The sequence below is a fragment of the Diceros bicornis genome, chromosome 7 (assembly GCF_020826845.1).
Source record: "Diceros bicornis minor isolate mBicDic1 chromosome 7, mDicBic1.mat.cur, whole genome shotgun sequence".
In the NCBI taxonomy this organism is placed as follows: domain Eukaryota; kingdom Metazoa; phylum Chordata; class Mammalia; order Perissodactyla; family Rhinocerotidae; genus Diceros; species Diceros bicornis.
The window spans coordinates 18,528,064-18,553,028 of record NC_080746.1 but is presented as its reverse complement, the minus strand read 5'-3'; the positions used below and the strand labels follow the sequence as shown (position 1 = coordinate 18,553,028).

Genomic DNA, 24,965 nt, shown 5'->3' with positions numbered 1-24,965 from the left:
GCTGCCCACCACTTGTAGTCAATGAAAAACTGCCACAGCCCTCCCCAATTTCCTCATAAAACCTAATAAAAGCTGACCTTCTCTTTGTCTCCTCAGACTTGCCTGTGGTTCACCATAATTCGCTTGTCTCAAATTGCAATTCCTCTGCTATGCCTGAATAAAGTCATTTCGGCTAGCTAAAGAACTTGTTATTGCATTTTTAAGGTTGACATTTCATGGCAACCACAAAGGGACCCAAAGCAGACAAACGCCTGAGGAACCAGCAACCCCCAGAATCATGTGTGGTACCTACTTTGTGCTCTCTGCTTCCGTGAGGTTTTTTCCTTTCAGTTCTATAAGTCTCCTCTCGGCTTCGAGCCCCCTCTTTTTGGTCAAGCTCTCTGACTTTATTCGGGATCTATTTTTTTGAAAGCCTCATCCTGTTGGTGAGTACTCATTTGTTTTTCTGAACTTCTAAATTAAGATTATGGGATCCCAATCCTCTAAACACTCCCAGGATGGCCCTCCTTCAGGGACCCCAGCCAGTTATGTTTAAAAACAAAGGTCCCTCCTCATGCACCTTCATTCATTCACTTATTGCTGAGGAAGATTCACTCTGAGCTAACATCTGTGCCAATCTTCCTCTATTTTTTAGTATGTGGGCTGCTAGCACAGCATGGCCGCTAACAGAGCAGTGTAGATCCACCCCCAGGAACCGAACCCAGGCCGCCAAAGTGAAGCACACTGAACTTAACCTCTAGGCCACCAGGCTGACCCCTCTCATGCAGATTTTTAACTAAGTGGACCTACCTAACCAAAGATAATTTAGAACTTCAATGGCAATTATGGGGTACCTTCAATCTCCCCAAAATTGTTTTTCTCAGAACTAAACTTGAAGACAGTGGCTCTAAAATAAACTGAGTGGGATGCCTATTTCAATTGGTGTCTTGAGGCTTCCAAGCATATTCCGTATTCTAAAATTGCCTCTTTACAAAATACCATTTCCAAACTGACCCAGGCAAAGAAACAATTGAAAAAAGATAAAAAGGCGTCAGAGGCCTCTTCACCCCCTCACTTTCCTGCACTAACTTTCTCTTCCCCTGCTGCCCTACCCTACCTCCTTTGTACCCTCCACTTCCTCATCCAACTTTCCGGCTGAATTTCCCCTTTTTTCCGAACATCTCCTACTTCCTCCTGTACAGAACCCAGAGAACAGACTCTCTGAGGGCCCTAATGCTAAGCCTCTAATTCTCTATGTCCCCTGGACGAAGGCCAAACTACAAGCCGTAATCAAAGATTTCCCTGGAGTTACTGAAGATTCTCATAGGTTTGCCAAGGAATTTAGTATAGTTGTCCAGATTTACCAACGAGGTTTCTCAGATTTATACCAGCGAGTTCACATGCTCCTCGGCGAAAGCCAAGCTCAGCTCTGGATGACAACAGCTAATTGGGACAATCCTGAAAAATTTCTAGAACTGCAAATGAGAGAACAACCCTGTGCCTTATTATTTGATCAGGCTCAGACAATTGCTCAACGACCTTACCTGGCAATCCCTAGGGCTTTCCTGAAACCTGTTGATTGGAATAAGATTCAGGCTTGCATTCAGAAACCCAGTGAACCTGCACACGACTATTACAGTCGACTCCAAATTGTCTTTAAGGAGAATTCTGCTTAAGGAGAATTTGACTATGGATGTCAAATCCATGTGGTTAGCCTTGAACTCGATGTTCATTAATGGGCTAAACCAGGACTTTTCTCTCTTGGTTAAGAGAACCAGAATAGAATGGGAAGCTGTGTCCACTCCAGACTTAGTTAATTTGACAAACCAATTAGCCTGCACCCTAGATGATTCTACTAAGAAAAAGTGGAATTTTTTCCACTTTTAAATTAATTTAAAATTAATTCTACTATTAAAATCCTTAATCTCCAACTTCACAGATGGAGGTTTCTAAGCAAAATCCTCTCAGCCTCTGTCATTATTGTAGGAAGCCAGGACATTGGAAAAAAGACTAATATAAACTAAAATTCTCCAGGCGTCTTCAGTGGCCCAACCAGTCTTTCCAGTCTCCTCCTGCTTCCCAGTGATGAGACTGAGCAATCACAGGGGCTGTTCCCAATCCTTCCTCTAAACCAGCTTGGAGAAACAATTCCCCAGATTAGGAGGGAATTTCTATTCGTCCTTATTGATGCTGGGGCTACACTCTCAGTGTTCAACCCCACTACTATTAAACAGCCTGTGCCTCAGAGTACTAAAACAATTCAAACCATGGGGGTGTTTAATAAACCTCAAGTCAAAAAAAGAGATTGAATCAAAAATGCTTAGTGCCCTTTTAACAGGAGTGAATATGGCATACCTTTATGTCCAGACTAGTGATGACAAAATCAGGGAGCAGGTTGACACACTGTTTAAAGTGTTGCATATTGTGAATTTTAATACCAGAGTGCAGGCTTTAATGTTGCTTTTCCAAGTAATGAATTCTCAGCAGACACTGATATCAGACTGATATTATGCAGCATTGTATAGGAAAATGTTGGATCTGGGTTTGATGTTATTTTGTTCCCAAAATACAATCCAGGAAAACGGTTCACACTGCTCCTGGGCACTTTAAATTGCCAAATGGACCACTTGAGATTTGGTGAATGGATTTGATATAGCTATCCCGATCTCATGAGTATGTATGTCTTGGTAATGGTTTTCATGTTTTATCATGGGACTGAAGCTTTTCCATGTAGACAGGCCACTGCCTCCTCCATGGCTAAGATCCTATTGGAAAGGATCATTCCTACCTGGGTAAGCCCTCTTGAAGTTCATAGTGATCGGGGAACCCACTTTACTGGTCAATTGCTACAACAAGTCTGTGCCGTTTGGCCAGTTCTACAACATTTTCACTGTTCTTATCATCCCCAGTCTTCAGGATTAGTTGAATGTACCAACGCATCATCAAAACCCAATCAGCAAAGTTTGTAGAGACCTTTCAAATACCCTGGCCAAAAGCATCGCCATTGGTCTTTCCGAACCTTAGGGCCACTCCCTTTTGAACCCGCAAATTCTCATCCTTTGAAATAATTACTGGGCACCCAATGCATCTAGCCCCTGCCTCTTTTGATTCACTGCTGATCAAAGGAGATATACTTCAATATTGTAAAGGCCTAATTGCATATTGAGAATAACCATACATTAGTAGAACAATCTTTTCACAGTGTGCTCCCAGGAGACGAAGACCTTAAGCATCACACCTTATAACCTAGAGACTTCACCTATTGGAAAAGACATCTCCAGAAAGAGTCTCTTCAACCCCATCAGAAAGGCCTCTACTAGGTACAGTTAACCAACCCTTGTGCCACTAAACTCCAAGGAATAGACTGTTGGATCTATGTGTCACATCTAAAGAAAGTACCAAACGCTGACTGAACCTGCACACCAACTGGTGACCTAAAAGTAAAGATTTCTAGGCATTGAAGCAGGTGATAGCTAAAGGAGACAGCTTTCCCAAGATGACAGGACCAGGCCTGTGTATCTGTTCCCCAATGGTAACTTCTCATTTATTTTCTCCCTCTCAGAAAGACAATGCTCTTATCTGTATTTCCCAAGCCATTGCCAAAGAGAGAAACCTTTGTGATTCTTGCATTTGCCACTAAAAACCCCGATTTGTCCATGACAGCAGTGACCCTCTGGTATTATCTTGAGTTTGCTTGCTGTAACAAAATAATTCCTCTCTATGCAGCCTTCAAAGACAAAGTCCACAGAACAGGATGGTTTCTCCCCAAATATTCCTCAAATACCACTGACCCTTGGCTCAAAAGGGCCAATCAACAAATCACTATCAATAATCAAACCCTAACAGGAGTCTTTTTGTGTGTGTGTGTGTGTGTGAGGAAGACCAGCCCTGAGCTAACATCTGATGCCAATCCTCCTCTTTTTTTTTTTTTTTTTTTGCTGAGGAAGACTGGCCCTGGGCTAACATCCGTGCCCATCTTCCTCTACTTTATATGGGACACCGCCACAGCATGGCTTAACAAGCGGTACGTCGGTGCACGCCCAGGATCTGAACCGGCTAACCCTGGGCCGCAGCAGAGGAGTGCGCACACTTAACCACTTGCGCCACCGGGCCGGCTGCCCTAACAGGAGTCTTATGTGCACCATCTGGTTTTATCTTTCTGGTGAATGGAACTCTCAATGGGCCTAGGAATGCTTGGACAGCTGGTGAATGGGAGGCCAATGTTTATTAGGATATTTAACAGTCCCTGTTAATATCCGTAATAAATCTGAAGCTTCCCATTGGTCTTTTCACTAAAACATCATAAGCATCTTAAACGGGAACTACCCAGGGGCGTACATGACTCCATGTTTGCCTCCATAGGGAGAGCCTTTCTCCTTTGGGTGGGAGTTAGTGCCAATGAGCATATGATCAGAAATCTCTCCCTAACATTAGGAAAGCTAGCCAATTCCACAGCCAAAGCAATAGCAGCCCAACAATGATCACTTGACTCATTAGCTAAAGTTGTTTTAGACAATCACATAGCCCTTGATTACCTACTTGCAGAATAAGGAGGCATTTGTATGATAGCAAATACCACCTGTTGCACATGGATTAAACACCTCTGGAGAAGTAGAAACTCTGTTACACAATATCAGGGAACAAGCACATTGGTTACAACAGATTTCACCTGACTCTCTATGGTCCTTTGATTTGTTCAATTGGCTACCTTCAGGTCTAGGTTCATGGTTTAGAACCATCAAACAAGCTGGGCTTGTCATATTACTTTTCATTCTGCCTTGCATAATTATTTTCAAACTTGGTACCTTTTGCTTGCCAAACCTCTGCCTAAACCATGCACTAAATAGAATGATGTTAGCTCAACACGTTGAGATGATTGCTGATGCTTATAACCTTGACAAGACATGATCTTAAGAGTGAAAATGCCTGAGAGTTTCCCCGCTTCCACGTTCCTTGTTACTCAAACGTGGCCTCAAATGGTTTCCAGTCACTATGCACCTTCCCTCTGACATGGGACATGACATCAAGGAAAGGTCCTTCCTGGTGCTAAGGGACAAAACATAATTCCACTAAAATTGGATAACCTGACTCTTGATCAGTGATGCTGTCAAGGAAAGATCTTGATCAAAAGGGAAAAATGTCAAAATGAACAAAGGAAACCTTAGTCAGAATGGAGTCAGGAAACCATGAAGGGAGGGCTCTCATACACGTACCACTAACTGCAACTTACCCCAGAAGGAAGAAAGATTTCCTGCTGACCCAGCAACAACAAGCTGCTCACTGCTTGCAGCCAATGAAAAACGGCCACAGCCCTCCCCAATTTCTTCCTAAAACCTAATAAAGGCTGACTGTCTCTTTGTCTCCTCGGACTTGCCTATGATTCACCATAGTTTGCTTGTCTCGAATTGCAATTCCTCTGCTATGCCCGAATAAATTCATTTTGGCTAGCTAAAGACCTTGTTATTTCATTTTTAAGATTGACAGTGTCATTATAAACTCATGGCATTAAACATATTTGATGCATTTCAAACATTATAGTCATTGTCCTTATTGATTCTCAAATTATCCCATCTTTGGCCCATGGGAGCTTCTTCAAGTTGGCTCCTGAATCCTTGTAAGGAGTGTTTGCTGTGTTATTTAAGAATATTAGGAATATTCAAGTCTGCTATAGAAAATAAGAGAAGGAAACAAATAAGGAAGATAGATTAAATTAAGTGTAGAAGCAAGTAGCTTGTGAGACATGTTAGACCTTGATGAGTAAAGCAGATGTCTGCTGATACACGAAGGGATGGACAAATTAAGTAGACACTAAATATTCACAAGGCACATGAAACACGGAATATTTATGAGACAATACTTAATCAGCCATACTCTGCGACACCTATCCTGGCACTCTATGTCTTCTGCCTGAGATTTGCAGATAAAACCCATAGCTGCCCATCATGGTAATTGACAAGCTACAGCTATAGCCTGGAATTCTTGCCCTTGGGATCTTACTACAGAGTGTAGGAGAGAAAAAAGTTTTCCTCGACCTTCTTAGGGTCCCTGGCTGGGTCTGAAAATTAAACTGACAAAAACAGATAACAGGAGAAAAGCCTACAAATTTATTTAATATGAGTTTTCCGTGACATGAGAGCCTTCATAAGGAAATGTAGACTCAAAGAAACAGACCTGACTGAAGGGCTGGCGCAGTGGCACAGCAGTTAAGGGCACGCGCTCAGCTTCTGCGGCCTGGGGTCTGCAGGTTCGAATCCCAGGCACGCACCGATGCACCACCTGTCAAGCCATGCTGTGGCAGCATCCCATATAAAGTAGAGGAAGATGGGCACGGATGTCAGCCCAGGGCCAATCTTCCTCAGCAAAAAAGAGGAGGATTGGCATTGGATGGTAGCTCAGTGCTAATCTTCCTCATAAAAGAAAAAAAAAGAAACAGACCTGAGTATTTTATGCTAGGTTTGATGAAGAGTGGACAGTTGTGGAGGAATGATAGGTTAAGGAGTATGAAGTAATTGTAGTAACCTGGGGGAAACTTAGCAAGGACTGTTTGTTCAGATTCCTTAAGGAGTCCTTTGTCTTTGGAGATAAGGATGCTCCTTTCCTCCAGGCATAGGGAGGGCACCTCTCCTCTGAGGATTTCATGACCTGTCTCAGGGAAGAAGGGAGGGAGAAGAGCCGAGTGATCTTCCCGCTTCTGCCATTTTTCTCAAACTCCATCTTAAAATATTCAATATGCCAAAGTACCATAGTTGGGGTAGCATGTCCTGAACCTAATCGAGAGCAAGAGAGTTTGGGGTCCAGCCACCATCAACCTGCTGAGTCCCCTTGCTCACCCACAACTCCAGTCCTTGTAGGAGGCTGATGCAGCAAGAAGAAAGATAGGACTTATGAACATTACATAACACAGGATTCACAGTGGGTGGGTCTTCCACCAGTTTTCACCCTATCCTAAGGGGGTTAACCTTCCCCATCTCTTTTGCCTCTGGGGGCATGAACTCCCTATCCTCTCCTACCCATTCAGAATTGTGCCTGCCTGCAAACTGAGGCAGAAAAGCCTGGATGTGTCATAGCAGCAGGCTTTTGACATGGGACATCAGTGTGCATCAGAAGTGACCACAGAGCTACAGCTGAAGTCATAGTTCAGCTAAGGGGATGTGACATAAGACACCAACAGCATCTCCACAAGAGTTTTGTGCAGGAGAGTGGAAAAATAATGGGCTGCAAGAGACGGTGAGGAATAATCAGAATGTTCAGACTTTTTCTCTTGATTTTGTCCTGAGAGGGGACAGGGAAATTTGGAGAAAGAACAAGAAAAGCAGTGTCTTGAGGAGGGAGGGAGAAGAGGAACCAAGCTCCAGCAAGACAGGAGGTGTGGGGAAAAGCATTGTGTGAAGAGGTTGAGGATTTTGGGCAATTTCTTTACTGTGGAATTCCAAATGGCACAAGAGAAAGGGCTGAGAGAGGAACAGTGAGGTAGGGCAGAGTGTAGAACAGTTATGGGATAAGAGCATGAGGCAGGATAGGTGACCTAAGGAAAACTCTGGAGCTAAGAGTCTTAGACAGAATCAACAGGTCTTAAGCTTCCCAATTTAGGCATAAACTTACTTTGGTACCAGAACCCAATGACAAACCCAGTCCTCTACAAGTGGTACTTGTTATGAGTGGAATAGAATCTCCACCTCAGGCTATGTCAAGGGGTGAGAAGAAAGCAGCATCCAGCCTCCAGTTTGACTAAGACCTTTGTTACACACAGCCACCTACCTATTCCTTCAGCAAAGTGTTGGACTGGGAAACAATATTCTATGGGACACAGTGGTGTAGAAGAGGGAAGACAAGTAAATGGCAATTATAACAAGTGCTGTGATCAGGAGGGTTGCTTAACCTAACCTTTCGTTTGGGGGTTAGGGCAGGCTTCCTGGAGGATGATGCATCTAAGTTGAAGCCTGAAGCATGAGTGTGAGTTGATCAAGACGAAGGTGAATTTTCTAGGCAGAAAAACCAAGTGTATGTAGAGGCTTGGAAATAAGAAAAAGAAAAAGCATGGAGTGTTGAGGCATCTACAAATATCTTGGTATAGTTAAAGCATGAGAGAAGAGGAGGGAGAAATAGAAGGCTAGATAAAGCTGGAGAGAGAATCAGGAACAAGACTCCTCCCCAACCCTCCCACCAACCCTTTATAATTATCCTGAGAATGATGGGGGAGAGTTTCAAGCTTCAAGCAGTAGTGTGAGAAAATCACATTTTTTGTTGTGTTTTGAATTCACTCTCACTATCTTATGGAGAATAGATTGGTGGGGCCAAACATGGAGGCAGAGAGAGACCACCATGTAACAGCCAAGTGAGACTCAAAAGGTTAATGCAATCCTCCTCCTCTTCCCCAGCCTGAAGAGTTCTCTAGGCTGCCAGTAAAATGGGGCCACTGCATGACACCAAAAGCAGAGGCAACAAAAGTAAAAAATAGGTAAATTGGACTACATCAAAATTTAAAACTGTGCATTGAGGGACACAATCAACAGAGTGAAAAGGCAACCTACAGAATGGGGGAAAATATTTGCAAATCATATATCTGATAAGGGGTTAATATCTAGAATATATCAAGAACTCCTACAGCTCAACAACAACAACAACAACAAACAACCAATTAAAAAATTAGCAAAGGACTTGAAGAATAGACATTTCTCCCAAGAAGATATGAAATGGCCAACAAGCAAATGAAAAGATGCTCAACATCACTAATCATCAGGAAATGCAAGTCAAAACCACAACGAAATATCACCACACACCCGTTAGGATGGCTATTATCAAAAAAACAGAAAATAACAATGGTTAGCGAGGATGTGGAAAAATTGGAACCTTTGTGCACTGTCAGTGGGAATGTAAAATGGTACAGCTACTGTGGAAAATAGTATGGCAGTTCCTCAAAAAATTAAACATAGAAGTAATGTATGATCCAGTAATTCCACTTCTGGGTGTATACCCAAAAGACTTCAAAGCAGAGTCTTGAAGAGATATTTGTACACTCATGTTCATAGCAACATTATTCATAATAGCAAAAAGTTGGAAGCAACCCAAGAGTCTATCAACAGGTGAATAGTTAAACAAATTATGGTATATACATAAATAAAATATTATTCAGCCTTAATCTTGAGGACATTACGCTAAGTGAAATAAGCCAGTCACAAAAAGACAAAAACTGTATGATTCTACTTATATGAGGTTCCTAGAGTAATCAAATTCATAGAGACAAAGTAGAATGGTTGTTGCCAGGGGCTGGAAAGAGGGGGGAACGGGGAGTTGTTTAATGGGTACAGAGTTTCAGTTTTATGAGGTGAAAAGAGTTCTGGAGATTGGCTGCACAACAATATGAATGTACTTAATACTACTGAACTGTACACTTGAAAATGGTTAAGATGGTAAATTTTATGTTATGTGTATTTTACCAAAATTTTTTTAAAAATCACAATCCTCCAAAAAGAAAAGATGGGGTGCTGCTTGGGGACTACAAGTTTGCTAGAACCTAAGAGGAGATGGGAACCATCTGGGAAACCAGAAGGAAGAACGCGCATAAGTAGACTCCCAGTAAACAGAAGGGGCTTCCGGGCTGGTCTGGTGGCTTGTGGTACAGGTTGAGTGAGGGCGAAGTCCAGAAGAGTAGAGACATCTCACACCGAGCATGTATGCGCCCATAATGCTGATTTCCTAGTCAATTGCTGCCTCCTTCTGTTCATTTTGGGAGCGAACTGGAGACTAGATTCTGTGAACCCAGGAGGGAGGAATTCTCTAGAATAGTGATTCTCAACTGAGATGGTACTGTTCTCTAGAGGGTATTTTGGAAATGTGTGGGGTTGTTTGTGTGCAATGCTGCAGGCATATAGTTAACCAAATGCTGGCATCTTGCAATGTACAGAATAAGTCAGCAAAACAAAAAATTGTCCTACATCCCACATGACTTTCAAATGGCCCAAGGGACATTTACGGACACAGCAGTTGGCAGAACCTTCACCTGGGTTCCTTGACCTGTTAATAAGTGCTATTGTATTAGGAAAAGCTAGTGGAAGACCTTGAAACTTTCTATGACTCCCAGCCAAGATTGTAAATAAAAAGCAATATTGCATCCTAAAGGGAATGGTAGAGATTTGTGTCACTTAGAAAGATTTAAAGGATGCAGGGATGGTGGTCCTGTCACATCCCCATTTAATTCACTAATTTGGCCTTTGCGAAAAATGAAAAATCATTGTGCATGAGAGTGGACTACTACAAACTTAGCCAAGTAGTAGCCCCAAATGCAGCAGCTATGCCAAACGCAATATCTTTATTGGAGCATTCACATATGGCAACAGACAATATACTTTCCTGGTCTGGCCTAGGGCCATATTAACTTATCCACTTTCTGTCGTAATATGGTCTGAAGGTACCTAGATGATCTGGACATTCTTCAGAACATTACATTGGTCCACTACATCAATGACATCATGTTAATCAAATCAAATGAGCAAGACATGGCAAGTACTTGGAGGCCTTGGGGAATGGGAGATAAACCCTACGAAGATTCAGGGGCCTGCCATGTAAGTGACCTTTTTAGGACTCCAGAGTCTTGGGCCTTTGGAAGGCCATCCCTTCCAAAGTAGAGGTCATGATATTAAACCTTGTACTGCCCCACCATTAAGAAAGAAACACAATGCCTTAGAGGTCCCTCATGTTTTGGAGGAGCATATTCCACCCTTGATTTATCTACCATGTGACATGGAACTCTTCTAGCTTTGAGTGGAGCCCAGAGGAGTAAAGCAGTCTGCAGCAAGTCCAGGTTGCAGTGCAAGCAGCTCTGCAACTTGGTCCATATTTTGGCACACCTGATGGTAATTAGAAGTATCTGTGGTGGGAAAAGATGCCTTTTGGAGTTTATGGCAAGCTCTAGTAGAGAATCACAATGTTGACACCTAGGGTTCTGGAGAAAGGCCATTCCATCTGCAGCAGAGAATTATATACAATTTGAAAAGAAGCTCTTGGCATGCTGCTAGAGTAGACATACTGGTAGAGGAGTCAGGGCTGCAGGGAGCAGGCAGTATACATGCAGAACCCAAGGGTTCACAGCCTGCAAAAGCCTTGCTGACCAGGGGCTCAGACTCCTCAATCTATGTCTTCCCTTCCATCAACAGAAGCGCTAGCTGAGGCTGGGAGCAATCCACAATGGGTAACAAAGGAGAGAGATGATGACTTTCAGATGGGGCCCCCAGAACAGCTGTGTAGTGGGACTGTAATTTGTCCCACTAACTTTCCTTTTATAAGCTTCTTCAGGAAAAGAGATCAACCAGAGTTCTGAAAAGGCTGTTTAAGGATGGGGTGAAATTGTTATATAGCAAGTGGGTCCAAGCAGAGCAAGGGGTGAACTGTGTGCATGCTGTCGGTGCCACCAAGGTGCCCCCTTGAGGAGCTCTCACTCGCCCAGCTGCTGGGATTGTGTCCCCCGAGGGCTCACAGCTGAGCCCTTTCACAGGAATTGTCCTCAGCAGGAGCAGCTGCCTCGTCCAAGTTCACATCCCCTCTCTGGGAACAGCTCACATCCAAGACTAGATGATGTGCCAGTGGCCTCAGTTCAGCACCACTCTGAAGGGTCATCCCAGCCCGAGAAACCCTGTGGGATTGGCTGAGCTCTCTGTTGCTACCTCATTGTAGCTCACCTTCTCCCTCCGCCCAGCCCCGCTTCCTTCCCTTACAGGTGCTGTTCCTGTGCTCCCTCAGTGAGCCGCCTGCACACGGATCTCCACCTCAGTTCATTTCCCAGAGAACCCCAATGATGACAATGCACATTTAGAGATAAGAAGGTAACCACCAGAAAAAACAGTTTACAAAGTGAAAAGTGGTTTTCTCTAGGGAGAGGAATTGGGCTGAGGCAACGTGGGGCAGAGGACTGGTGTTATATAACCTTCCCTGCACTTCACTGTTTTTAACATGTGCATATATTACTTATAATTAAATTTTTTCTCATTTAAAAATTTAAGGAATTGTTAAGAACTTGATACTGTCGCTCCCCTGTCTTATTTATTTTGTGTGTGTGTGTGAGGAAGATCAGCCCTGAGCTAACATCTGCCAATCCTCCTCTTTTTGCTGAGGAAGACTGGCTCTGGGCTAACATCTGTGCCCATCTTCCTCCACTTTATATGAGAGGCTGCCACAGCCTGGTTTGACAAGCGGTGCATTGGTGCGCGCCCGGGATCCGAACACCGAGCCACTGCAACAGAGCTCGTGCACTTAACCACTACGCCACCTGGCCAGCCCCCGGTTGCTCCCCTGTTTTAGACCCTTCAGTTGTTTCCCATTGCCCTTAGAAGAATCCTTCAGAATCTTTAACGAGGCTTGTAAGTCCCTTGCCATCTGGCCTCTGCTGAGTCTCTGACCCCATTTCTTGCCACTCCTTCTATCTCCCTCAGTTACCTGTCTTTCTGGACTTCCAGATTCTTGAATGAGCCTCTCATCCTCATCTCCCGGCTTCAGATATACTACTCCCTCTGTCTGGAATGTTTACTTGTCCTCCCCTCCACCTGGTTCACTCCTATTCATCCATCACATTTCAGCTTAGACGTCACCTTCTCAGGGAGAAATTCTCTACCCCTGGACTATATTAGGCCCCCCTTTTATCACTCCCACAGCACCTGTATTTCCCCTTTTTCAGCATTAATCTCCTGAAAAAAATCTATGTCCGCATTTCCTTTCATCCTTCATGAGGACTATCTTGTTACTGCTCTATTACTAGCACCCAGCTGCAGCAGAGCAGACACTAAATGAATTTTGCCAAAATATTTTCTAGGATCCCAGAGATCTGCAATCTGTGACAAGTTAGATAACCTGTTTGAGCCTCAGTTTGCTAAAGTATAAAATGGGGATAAAAATAATACCTACCTTAAAGGGTGGTTTTGAGGATTAAATGAGAGATGTTGGTAAAGCCCTTGGCACAGTGCCTGCTGCAGAATGAGCATTTCATTAAAGCATGCTCAAAAATAAAGAAAGGCTGTATCAGTTTACTCTCATGTCAGCAGATTTTGAGACTGTCACTCTTTATCCTTTCCAACATGGAATATCACATTTTTAAATATTTTTGTAAATATTATAGGCCAAAAAAAATGGCATCCCATGGTTTTAAGGCAACCTGTGTTTTCAAGCCAACTGCTTTTGTTAGCAAAACGGCTGCATCTTGCTGCTCCATGCCGCGTACACCATAACGAGAGCAAACATTCATCGTTCCTCTCTTCCTGTCTCAGCTTGTTTGGGGGTGAGGGGTATCTGAGAGGGGAGCCCCCAATGTGGAGGTGCATTGTGTAAGGCGTGGCAGCTAAATTCCAGGTATTTTTCACTGTGCTTTCAGGTTTTGCCAGTCGTCTTGCTCGGCTTATGGGAAGATAGGGGGCCCAACTCTCCCCAGCCAACCCAGGTGGCTGCCTCTGCCTCGAACGTCTCCAAGTGACGTAGAACCCTGTAGGCCCAGAGGCCCCTCCACACTTCCTGTGTGGGGTTCAGAAACCTGCCTCCCCTCCCAGCCTTAGGTGCCTGCTTCGGAAAATGGTGAGTCTCCCTCTCAACTCCTAGCATTGGGACCAATGGTCCAGAGGAACGTCTCCAGCAGGCGTTTTGTAAAAGTCCTCTGGTTTCTTTTTCAGAATTAATAAGCCAAGTGGCCTCCGCCATCTTAGGTAGAGTAAGTGTCCAGAGAGAGAAGGATGCAGCCGGGAAATCTCTGGAGAGTTCTGGGACTCTGCCTCTTATCAGGTAAGTAGGACGGAATGAAAAAGGGTGGTGTTTCTCCAGACCATGGGAAGGCTCACAGCCTAACCTGGTGCTGCCCAGTGGTACGAAGGAGCCTCATTTACTAGAAGATGTAAGGAACTGTTTGTGCAATGTTGGCAGAAGGAACTAAGGCTGCAGCCTAATGAAAAAGATGTGCCCCAGGCCCCCGGAGACCTTCCAGGGAACAAAGAAAAGTGGCTGGGATGATCGTATCTACTGAAAGCAAAGAGGTCTCTCTGCCTCCAAGAGCAAGCTTGTTCTGTCAGCGAACTACCCAGCCCTTAAGAACTTGCACAAAAGAGATTAGAAGAACTAACCTTCACTCCTTGCGAGGAGACTATATTGCTGAACCCAAACTCTGTGCAGGGTATAGCAAGCACGGTATCTGAGACAACAAAACACATCATAATTTTCAGTCCTTGTTAATTGACCAAGAACTTTCAATTAGTTTAATCCTTTTTGAAGAAAGGTGGAATATAAATTGGTAAATAACCAAGAGTGTTTCCATATATCATATCAGCTAAATAAGATTTTTTTTAGAAGGTTGCCGTTTATTGAGCTAGATACTGTGTTGCCATTTATTGAGCTAGATACTGTGTAAAAAAAATTTCTTTACATGTGTTAACTAATTTAATCCTTACCTCCGCCTTGGAAGATAAACATTATATCCTCTATTTTACTGATGAAGAGACTGATACTCAAAGAAGTTAAGTAACTTGTTTAAAACCACACAGTAAGTGCTAAAGCTGATCTGGGAAATTAGGACTATCTGTCTACGGGGCCTGTGCTATTAATGACTGCAGTGCATGAGGCAAAATGGCTCACAATGGTTTTATTTCAGAGACCTAGAAAATACTACCACAGTTGGGGCCCCCATCTCAGAGCCATAGCCATGATGTCTCCACTTCCTGCTCCATCTTGAGTTTCTCAAGCTTAAATATGCACACAAATCACCCAGGAACTTGTTCAACTGAAGCTTCTGCTTTAGGAGGTCTGGAGTGGGAACTGCGATTCTGCATTTCTAAATTCTCAGGCTTATTAGGCTGCTCCTGGTCCAAGGAACACATTTTGAGTATCAAGGAGCAGGGTGTGACTCCTGCAGAGTGATCAGGCATTTTCTTAAGCTTTCTTTAGGCTTTGCCTAAAAAGAGAATGAGAGAGAGATACTATCAAAGACCCAAGCACCCCTAGAGATTGGGCATCAGGAGAATGTGTCCAATCTGCTCTAGGTATGGGACCGGGCGGAGGGGTCTGTCTCACCCAGTGAAGAGGCTGTTGGTAAAAGAGAAGTCCAGGTTTACAGAACAGTCTCAAGCAATGTCAGGGAAACTGGTCGTTGTAATGAAACCAGGTTATTGCTGAGTTAGGAGACTCTAGAGGGCCCAGTGGAAATGTGATCAGGATCTTAAAGGCACAGGCTCTAGTTGATGAGTATTTGGAGGTTCAGATATTTCCATCCCTGTCTCAAGCAGAAAACAGATGGAAAAACTGAACCATCAGACAAACAATATCCAGAGATGGAACAAGAATCTCATCATTTGTACCTAACCAAGAGTTTGTTTTTCTTCCAGTCAGAGACCGATTTTCAAAATGGAGGCTTGACTGCAAAATTCGTTTGCTATTTCTCCAGTCACACAAAAAGCAGCCCCAACTTTTTCTAACATCTATTTGTCAAATATTGTGTGTTCATGTTTAATGCTAGATGCTTCCTTTCTCTGTTTCATCCAAAATTGATCAGGAACCCCTGGTCAATACCCGACAGTATGTGTCATGTATCTGGGGTATGGGAATGACCGTTATCCGGTGGGAGTTGGGAAGAACTTGAAAATGTCCAAAAGTGGTCAGAGTAGACCACAGCACATTTTCTCCTTGGAATTTCAGGCACTCACAACATTTACTCTTTTTTTCTTATTATTTATTTTCTAGTTGGCGCTTGGGGAGAAGACGGTAAGATATGTTTCTTTCCTTGTTAGGAAATCAGCCCAGCATTCTTTGTATTTATGAGCTTTCTCTAGAACTCCCACAGAAGCCAATAGAAGAGGTTTCTACCATCTTCTACTTTGCATTTTCCTCATAAGTCTAGGGATGTTCTAGCCAAGAAGAAGGAAGCAACAGAGATCATAGGAAATAATGAGTCTTAACTATTCAAAAGAAAAAATTTGAGTCTATTAAATTAAGTTGACAGTGCCAACACTTTTCATATGTTTGCATTTCATATTCGATGTGAGATTTCGTAGAGGGTATGTGGCTTGACTGCATGCCAGGAGATGCAGTGAGTAAGGCCCGGGGGCAGCATTAGAGTGCACATTCAGAATCACATGTCCAAATACTTTGAATGTGTGTGTCCGTGTGTGTTCATAGGTGAACACACATATGATGTGCCTGGCCTGGACTTACTTTCGCAGCCATAGCAGTAGAGTCAAGAGTATCCCGACACTGGAAGCCTTTCTCTTCAGTCAGCTCCTCCAAACTGAGGAAACCAATTTTGTGTTTAAAGCAGCTGCTGTGCCAGCCTACATTCCATTGCACTGCCTAATTTGTAGCATCCTTAGGATCTTTTTTTTTTTAACCATGCAGCATGCTTTAATGATAATGACAGATGGGACATGTCGAAAGCACTGATATGCTTCAGGATAATCCATCTCTTCTGCATGCTAGTGCCATTTAGAGTTGATTTTTGTTTATCTTTGATTTAGTCCCAATATAGATTTTTTTCCCAGCTTTAGCAAGATATAATTGACATATAACATGGTGTAAGGTTAAGGTGTACAATGTAGTGATTTGATATATATATATATATATATAGTGACATGATTACTTAAGATCCATTTTTGCAAATAGCCATCAGTTGTTTAATGAAGGATATAGGGCCCAAAACAGCTTTTCATATACAGTCATGGGGAATTTGAAGATCTGTTGTTTTCTAAAGGTTGAGGGAAGAGTCCTAACTTATGGGAGCAGGGTCTGATCTTAGTAGCTGAGTATTAGCTTAGTGTTACTAATGGTTTCTTATTATTTCCTTTTCAGGGAGTGAAGAAACTGGTAAGAGGATTTTAGCTCTATACAACTTCTTTTCAATATGAGCAAAATGGTCATAGAGGACAATCACAGTAATAAACACTGAGAATCAGAATTATTAGAGGGAAAATACAATTATCTTTCAATAGGATCTGTATGAGATGTGCCTATGTTTGTTGCTAACTGTCATGTCTGGTTATAGCTAAGTATGATACGTATCCCTGAGCATACATTCAGGGAAGAAGACACATGTGGGTGTAGGGTGGAGCCACCACGAGTTTTTGTGTAAATTATGAGTTCGTTGAAAGCAGAGATGGCGTCTTATTTACCTGGCCCAGTGCCTGGCACATAGTAGGTTCTCAATGAATATTTTTTGAATGAATAAATGATAATACACATGAAACCATCACTAATTCCTTCCCCTCAAGAAGCTGATGGTTTTGTGTGAGAGACAAATAATGATAATATAGTGTGTTGCATGCTATGATATGGGTAGATACACAGTAAAATAAAATACGAAGAGAGGAGTGGTCAACTCTACAGAGGGTAGTTGGGAAAGACTCCCCAAAGGAGGTGATTCTTGAGCTGAGTTTTAAAGGAAAAGCTTGTATTTTAGGGAAGAAGAGTGTTTTAGGCAGAGGAGATAAGGCTGTGTAGTGTGAGGTTAAGAGTCTAACTCTGAAGCTAGACTGCCATATTTGAATCCTGACTCAACTTCTTACTTGCTGAGTGTCTTTGAATAATTTTCTTAACTTCTCTGTGCTATAGCATCATCTTGTGTAAAATGGAAATAATAATAATACCTAGCTTAGAGGGTTGTTATGAGGATTGAATGAGTAATTCACTTAGAACATTAAACTGATGTATAGAAGGCAGTAGATAGGAAGCATGCAGACTAGATAATAATCATTAGAGTTCATTGAGCATGTATGTTCCAGGTATCGCCCTAAATATTCTACCTGAATTTCATTATCTGCTTCTCCTAACCTCCTTATTCTACAGATAAGGAAACCAAGGCTTAGAAATAAATAAATATTGAATCACAGACATAAATATAAATGCAGGTTTAGCTGATACTGGAGCTCATTTTCTTAACCATTATGAAACACTGTCTCTGGATGTGTATAAAACCTTTGTGAGCACACATCCTATTTCTCAGCATAGACATCTAGGCCCTTGTATGAGCATGTGTAAGTCTAAGCTCTGCTACTGAATTTGTGCCAGTAAATGTTGTGAGCAATTTTCTTTACATTTTTTTTGCAACAAACACACCAAACAGAGTGAAATGTCTGTTTACTTTTTAATTATTTTATTTATGATTTCTAGTTATTTAACATTTCTAAGAAATATCAGCGCTGAAAAGTTATTTCTAAGTCAAAGTAATATTGACTATCTGTTGTCATTATACTCAACTCCCAATTATTAGCAGATGGATAAACCTGAAGAATGACTGGTTTACATTTCATATGATCTCGGCCAGAGAGCTGCCTGAGCAACTGGGTCAGAACTCAGTTCTGTTCTCCAATGTAGCAGGACCCCAAGAAGGAAAAGAAGAAAGTAACTAACATTTTTCTTGAGCATCTGCTATGGGCCATCCATTTTCACCTTCATAATCCCTTTAATTCTCACACATACCCTGTGAGGTGGGTGTTTTATCTCCATTTCCCAGATGAAGAAACTGAGGCTCAGAGAGGTTAAATGACTTGCTCTTGGTCACACAGCATAAGGCAGATCTCGCATTCAAACACAGGGCTTCTGACTCAGTCCAGTGCTCTGTCCCCAATAGCATACTGTGTAGCAAAATGCCCCCAACAGAGAGAGGGCTGTCTCTGAGCATTGCCACCTCTCCTCTCTTCCAGCTCTCATATCCAGGCTTGAGCATAGCCTAGTGTTGCCCAGTGTCCCAGCCACAAGTCTTCCAGGAAACAAGGATGCACCCTAGCCCCACCTCCCAGGGCAAAATTGCCTGCTGTAGGGAATGTGGCTGTAATCCCAAAATATATTAGCAGATTTCAGTTATCCACATCAATAGTTCCTCCCTCTAAAAAAAATAATGGAGAGTTGATTATACTTAGAGATAATTTAAAATGAAGCCACTTTTTATTAAAAGAACCATTCCCTTAAAATGGCATAATGCTGCACATAATTTAAGGGCAATAACAGAAAAGTGGTATGGAATAAGAAGAAAGATATTTGATCTCTATTATGAGGGACTCTGCTAGTTTTAAGAAAGAACTTCTGAATACTGAAAAATAAGTAACGCCAAGAGTCAGTGATTTTAAGATGTGAAGGTATTTATCTCTGAGAAGACCCTTTCGTATCTATCTGGAATATGGTTCTTGCAAGAGGATAAGCTTGAAGACTTCCAGAATTTTTCAGTTTTAGGATTTGAAGACTTTCTGAGTTTCAATGGATCTAGATCTAGGAACACAGCTGGTATATTCTCAGTCTGATGTATCTGAGTTTTATCTATGAGCATACCTTATGGGCTAAGTACATACCTCACCTTTAAGGCGTGGGGATCCCTACTTAAAGGATGGGCCCTCTTTGGGAATTCTTGGGGATAGTGTCTAGTCTCACCTGAAAAACTTTACCCACAATTTAAACTTAAACCAAGGTTATTTTCTCACCACTCTTTCCTTTTTTCATTTTCAGATGAAGTCTCACAAACTGCCACAAACAAAAAGAAACGTAAGTTTATCAGTCTTTTATGTATGTCCTATCTGAGGGTGCAGGTCAGTAGATAGAGGAGAGGGAATTGATTGAGAGAGATTAACCCCAAGAAATGAGCTCCTCCCAACATTACATTTCCGACTCCCATTTTAGAAACATTCCAAATAGGGATTTGTCCAGGTTTTTCTTTACTTCCATCCTCCCCTTCCCAAGTCCCCATGTCCATGCCTAAACTCTGAAGTCACCTGCGAAAGGTCCTCTAGCTCCCCTTCTACGTATGCCATCTGTCGTACCACCTAGCCAGCAGATTTCCCCTTTGACAAGAAAATCTAAGATCTGGATGACAGATGACTTTCTGCCTTTGGTTGGTTCTCTTGTTACTAATTTGCCCTTTCTGAAATCTAATTGGTTTGTCCCTCCAATTTCCCTTCTCTTCTCTCCCATTCCCCAGCATATGAAGTCTCCATCTATGGAACCACTGTAACGCTGACATGCCCTGAGGATGTTGAAGGAGACATATTATGGGAAAAAAAAGATGGACAACTACCTAGTGCGACAAACAACCCACAAATACTAGAGAAATTTTCGGAAGTGGAAGGAAGTGGTTACTATATCTGCTATGCAAAGGGCTCAGAGAAGAACCATTATCTCTACCTGAAAGCCAGAGGTAATATGGGTCTCCAGAGCAGCCACTGCTAGACTGTTTAGGGAGGACCATCTCAATTATTCCCTCTAACACAACTCAGAGTCCCCTGGAATCTTTGTGCTTCTCCTACACTCAATCCTGGGACTCTCTGGGGCCACACAGCATCAGTGTTTTCTGAAATACAGATTAAACACCAATATGGGGCTGTCTGGGTAAGCTCAGTCAGAGCTAGATCTAAAACAACAACTTTCCAAGAGATAGGATTGGGTCATTTGTATTATATCATGTCTGGAAGTATGGCACACCGATATGAGTTTATCTGATACTTTATTGAGAGAGAAATTCTTCACAAGGATTTGCAAAGCAGACTCAAAGCCACTATAATAAAATGTCATAAACTAAAGCATAATAATAAACAACAACGATAGCTAACACTTATTGAGTGCTTGTTAAGTTTTAATCGCTATACCAAACCCTCGGCAGAGATTGTTTTTCATGTAATCCTCTCAACAGCCGTACTAAGTACTATTTTAGTCCCCTTTTATAGATAAGGAAACAGAGGCTTTGTGAGCTGAAAACACATTTCACAATGCTCACAGCTAGTGAGTAATGGAGCTGGGACTTGAACCCAGCACTTTCTGACTCCAGAGCCTCTGCCCATAACCATCACGCTTTGCTTGTTGTTATAAACATATTGAAAGGGAGGGCTCTGGCCATGGCAAGAGGGTGAGTATTGAAGGGAGAATGGCCTTCATTTGCCCCTTCCTCATCTCCAGTGTTCTGGTGTCTGCCTTTCTCGGCGACTTCTCTTCTTCTCACACACCCCCGTCCCCCGCAGTGTGTGAGAACTGCATGGAGGTGGATCTGATGGTAGTGGCCACAATCATCATAGTCGACGTCTGCGTCACTCTGGGCTTACTGCTGCTGGTGTATTACTGGAGCAAGAATAAAAAGACCAAGGCGAAGCCTGTGACGAGAGGAGCGGGAGCTGGCGGCAGGCCCAGGGGTAAGACCACGCATGGGGTTGGGTTGGAGGAGATTCCTGCCAAGGGGCATGTCCAGCCTGGGCCAGGATGGGCGGCAAGGCCACAGTGAGGTCAAGAAAGCTTCGATAGGACATTCACTGTGTTGCCAAGAGCTCGACAGAGAGTTTCACGTCACAGATGGCTCCTCTTCTTCCCACCCTACAAAAGTGCAAAAAAGTTTACTAACAAGATGGGCTTCCTCAAATGCCTGTCAGTGTTCTGGAATAATCAGATTCACCCCCAATCTGTGGGGGGAGAGACTTTGGGAGGTTAGTTCCTGCTTTTTCTTTTCCCTTTCCCCATGAGAAAGGAAACAATGGAAGGACCTTGAGCTGAGGAAAACAAAATGATAAGAATAATGTAGGGGTCATTAGAAATGGGATGAAAGAAAGCAAAGAGAAAGGGTGGCTGAGATGGAAAAGGGAGGAAGTGGAGGAGAGAACGGAGGGGTTTGCCATCCTTGGTCTGGGTCTCATTGTCACAAGGTTGGTGTTCCCTCATGAAAACGAATTCTTTCCCCCTCCCTCCTCTGCAGGACAAAACAAGGAGAGGCCACCGCCTGTTCCCAATCCAGATTATGAGGTAATAAGGGATAGGGTAGGGGGAGGGGTTCTTTCTAGGGGAGAAAGGGACAGGTGGGACTGTCCATCTGGCCTGCCAGACACTTCAAAGCCCTTCACTCAGGGCTCCAGGAAAATCCACCATATGCCCGCCTCTGCCTCCTTCATGGTAAAACAGGACCATGTCAATGGCTTCCACAACCACGGAGTTGGGGGCGGGGGGGCACGACACTTCTTTCTCTGCTTATTCATTAGCTGGGATACAGCCATGGGGAATACCATACATGCAAATTGTAACATGATAAACTCGGGACTGATGTTCCACCAGCATGCACCAATACAGTCATGCAAGTCGTTGAAATATTAAAATACTTCACTGGTAAATAGCACCAAGCTTCCCCTGCCCCCAACATGCACTGCCAGACATCACAGCCTCTCCCCCACTGGACTGTCTCGTGATTTGGCAACTAAAGAGTTAATGTCTGGCATAGCAGAGAACCACCAGGACTGTTCTGATGGGTTGGTGTGTGTGCACTACCAAATTGTTAAATATTTTGACTGTCACAGTTGGACAAACTCAACAAATATTTATTAAGCACCAGCCAAGCATGTGGTATTCACCTTTCACATGAGTGACCTCATTTAATTCTGACAAAAGCCCTGAGTCTTTAGATTCCCATTTTTGAGATGGGAAAGCTGAGGCTCACAGAAGGAGGTGACTGGATCAAGTCTATTACCAGTCAGTGTCTGGTTAGAATTCGAGCCTGCCTCCTGACTCCTAGTCCAAGGTTCTTTCCATTGTACTAAAGCTAAGCCCTTCTTTCTTACGAACTACTTCCTCCCACTCTGCTGATCTCACCCTCTCTATTCCACTCCTAGCCCATCCGGAAAGGCCAGCGGGACCTGTATGCTGGCCTGAATCAGAGAGGCATCTGACAGCTCCTGAGGGCACTGCCTCCCACTGGCCCAGGTCTGGCTCCTCTCCAGGCGCCCTGCTACTCCCTGTTCCCTAGGCAAGTCCGGGACACCACAGGAGAATTATTCCTCTGCCCTGCAGCCTTGTCCCCAGCTTCCTCCTTCCTGCCTTCTCTGCTGGCACCCAGTCCTAGGATATTGCTGCCTCATTGTCCTTTGATACATCATCATCACCACTCACTCCCTCACACCTGGCCTGCCCTCTTGTCAGGATATTTATTTCTGTTATTCACCACCACCACCCCAATTCCTTCCTTCTCCGGTGAACATTACTTGTCCCTCAGTTCTCTCCTTTTCCAGTGTATAAATTGCCCCCATCCCTAACTCTTCCAACTACCGTTCTATTTTTCCATCTCTCTCTCTGGCGACCCTCTGTGGGAATAGACTGTGTAAATGTTGGCAGAGGTCCTGCCCCATTCACAGACCCTGGCCCAGAGCCAGCCCTTTGCTCCCTCCCTCGAGTCTCCAATGTAGGCCCCTGGATGGTAATTTGCATCTCCATGAATACGCTAGGCTCCTTGTCAGCTGAGAGAAAAAAGAAATAAAGTGTATTTGGCTTAAAGAGTTGCTGTCCCTCTTTTCTGGGAGGCCCTGAGAGGCTGCCTTGTTCCTGAGACAATTCAGGGCCTCCCTACCTTGACTAAATTGCCAGCTATGATCCTAAATGCAAGTACTACCTGTTTTCACAGCTGGTGGGGGTATCATCTGAAGCTCTCTTCAGAGAGGCCGTCAGGAAGTAAATAAAATAGAAAGAAAGCGGGGGAGGGGAGGGGCTCGGGGGGCAGGGAGGGAGAGAAAGAAAGAGAGAGAGAGAGAAAGGAAGCACAATTAGTCATTTGACTAACTTCTCTTGGAGTAAAACATCAAGGGTGGCAGAGAATGACTGATAGGTCCTTGATGGAGTGGTCAGTTCAGAAAATGTGTAAAACAGAAACAGAGGCCTTAAAAGGCAGATGGAGACAGCAGACCAGAAGAGTGGAGGTATAAGGGGGCTGGGAGATGGGCCACAGGTTTCCACAAGCTGCCTCGGAAAGGGAGATCCGCTGAGCCGGGGCTGGGGGAAGCGGGGGAACGGGTGCAGTCAAGCAGGCACCACTCCCTCCGCTCTGAGAGGCAGCAGCTTGCAGCCAGAAGCAGGCTGTGGTTTAGCAGTCAGGATGTGGGCTGCGCTCTGAGCAAGGTGAGAGAGGCACAGCAGCAGCCAGAGGCCACTGTGGGAGGCCTTCTCGCTCTCCCAGGGCACATGCTCCGCTTGCAGAGAGAGGAGGCCAGAGCGTGGAGAAACTGTCTTAGGCCAGCTCAAGCCAGCGGGCTCTCTTCTCTCCCTCGCTGCACTCAGAAACCTCCCTGCTGACCACAGAGCTATTTATGTGAGTGACCAAGACTAAAAAGGCCATTCGTAGTTAGCAGCCCTCCACATACTGTACACACTCAGCCTTGGGCTTATGGCTACAGTTTTTATTTGTTGATCCCTGTTGAAGGTGCTTCTTTCCCTCTAAGCACTCAACACGCACACTCACAAGGCCTCTCTGTGATGTTGACCATCACTAGCTGCTGATCCCCAGGCTGGCCCAGGGGTGGCAGTTTTGTCCCAGGTATATTTGACGGTGCCCGGTCGACGGAAGATGTGGCTCAGTGTGATAAAAGCAATAGCAGCTAACATTTAGTGAGCATTTACTATGCTCTAGAAATTGTGCTTGGCACTTTACACGCATTATCTCATTTAATCCTTACAACAACTCAACAAGGTAGAGGTTGTTCTCCTTTTTACAGATGAGGATACAGGGGATCAGAGAGGTTAAGTCATTTGCCCAAGTTGCACAGTTAGTGAGGGACAGAGCTAGAATTAGCAGCCAGGACTGTCCGACTCTGTTGCCCTGAACCACTACCCAGTGCCGACTGTGATCATAAAGAATGCGCTCCCTTTTCCTGACTTAATTGTTATAGTATTCCTTCAGTGAGCACTGTTCTAAGCACTCATGTGGCAGCCCAGCACTGCACTAGGTTCTAAGGAGATACAAATAAACAGTTCCTGTCTTCAAGGAACTTGCAATTACGTGAGTGGCCAAGTAAGTAAAAAGTTAAATAGCAACAGAAGAACAAATGAGATTAAGTATCGTGAGTGCTACAGTGTTACCACTGTTCCCAGGAGGAACTAAGAGAGCTGAAGTGGTCAGGGGAAGCTCCACCGACGAGGAGAGACTTGATCTGGGCCTTGAAGAGGAGGATGGATATAATTTGAAGACAAAGGAGAAGGCACTCCACTCACTGAAGGTGAAATAGATAATCTAACCAGCCCTTTAGCTATTAAAT

General features: G+C 43.8%; 1 protein-coding gene across 1 annotated transcript in view; it reads left to right on the top strand.

Annotated features, from left to right (window-relative positions):
- Nucleotides 1-23,214, top strand: part of LOC131408198 (T-cell surface glycoprotein CD3 epsilon chain) — a 51,542-nt gene extending 28,328 nt beyond the window's left edge. The window contains exons 2-12 of the mRNA XM_058544738.1: nt 11,693-11,798; nt 13,337-13,533; nt 13,629-13,737; nt 15,682-15,702; nt 16,783-16,797; nt 17,542-17,552; nt 19,341-19,464; nt 19,898-20,113; nt 20,931-21,098; nt 21,653-21,699; nt 22,557-23,214. Coding sequence (XP_058400721.1) covers nt 13,689-13,737; nt 15,682-15,702; nt 16,783-16,797; nt 17,542-17,552; nt 19,341-19,464; nt 19,898-20,113; nt 20,931-21,098; nt 21,653-21,699; nt 22,557-22,613 — 708 coding nt within the window. The 5' untranslated portion in view covers nt 11,693-11,798; nt 13,337-13,533; nt 13,629-13,688 and the 3' untranslated portion in view covers nt 22,614-23,214. The remainder of the gene's footprint in view (nt 1-11,692; nt 11,799-13,336; nt 13,534-13,628; nt 13,738-15,681; nt 15,703-16,782; nt 16,798-17,541; nt 17,553-19,340; nt 19,465-19,897; nt 20,114-20,930; nt 21,099-21,652; nt 21,700-22,556) is intronic.
- Nucleotides 23,215-24,965: the final 1,751 nt, after the last annotated feature.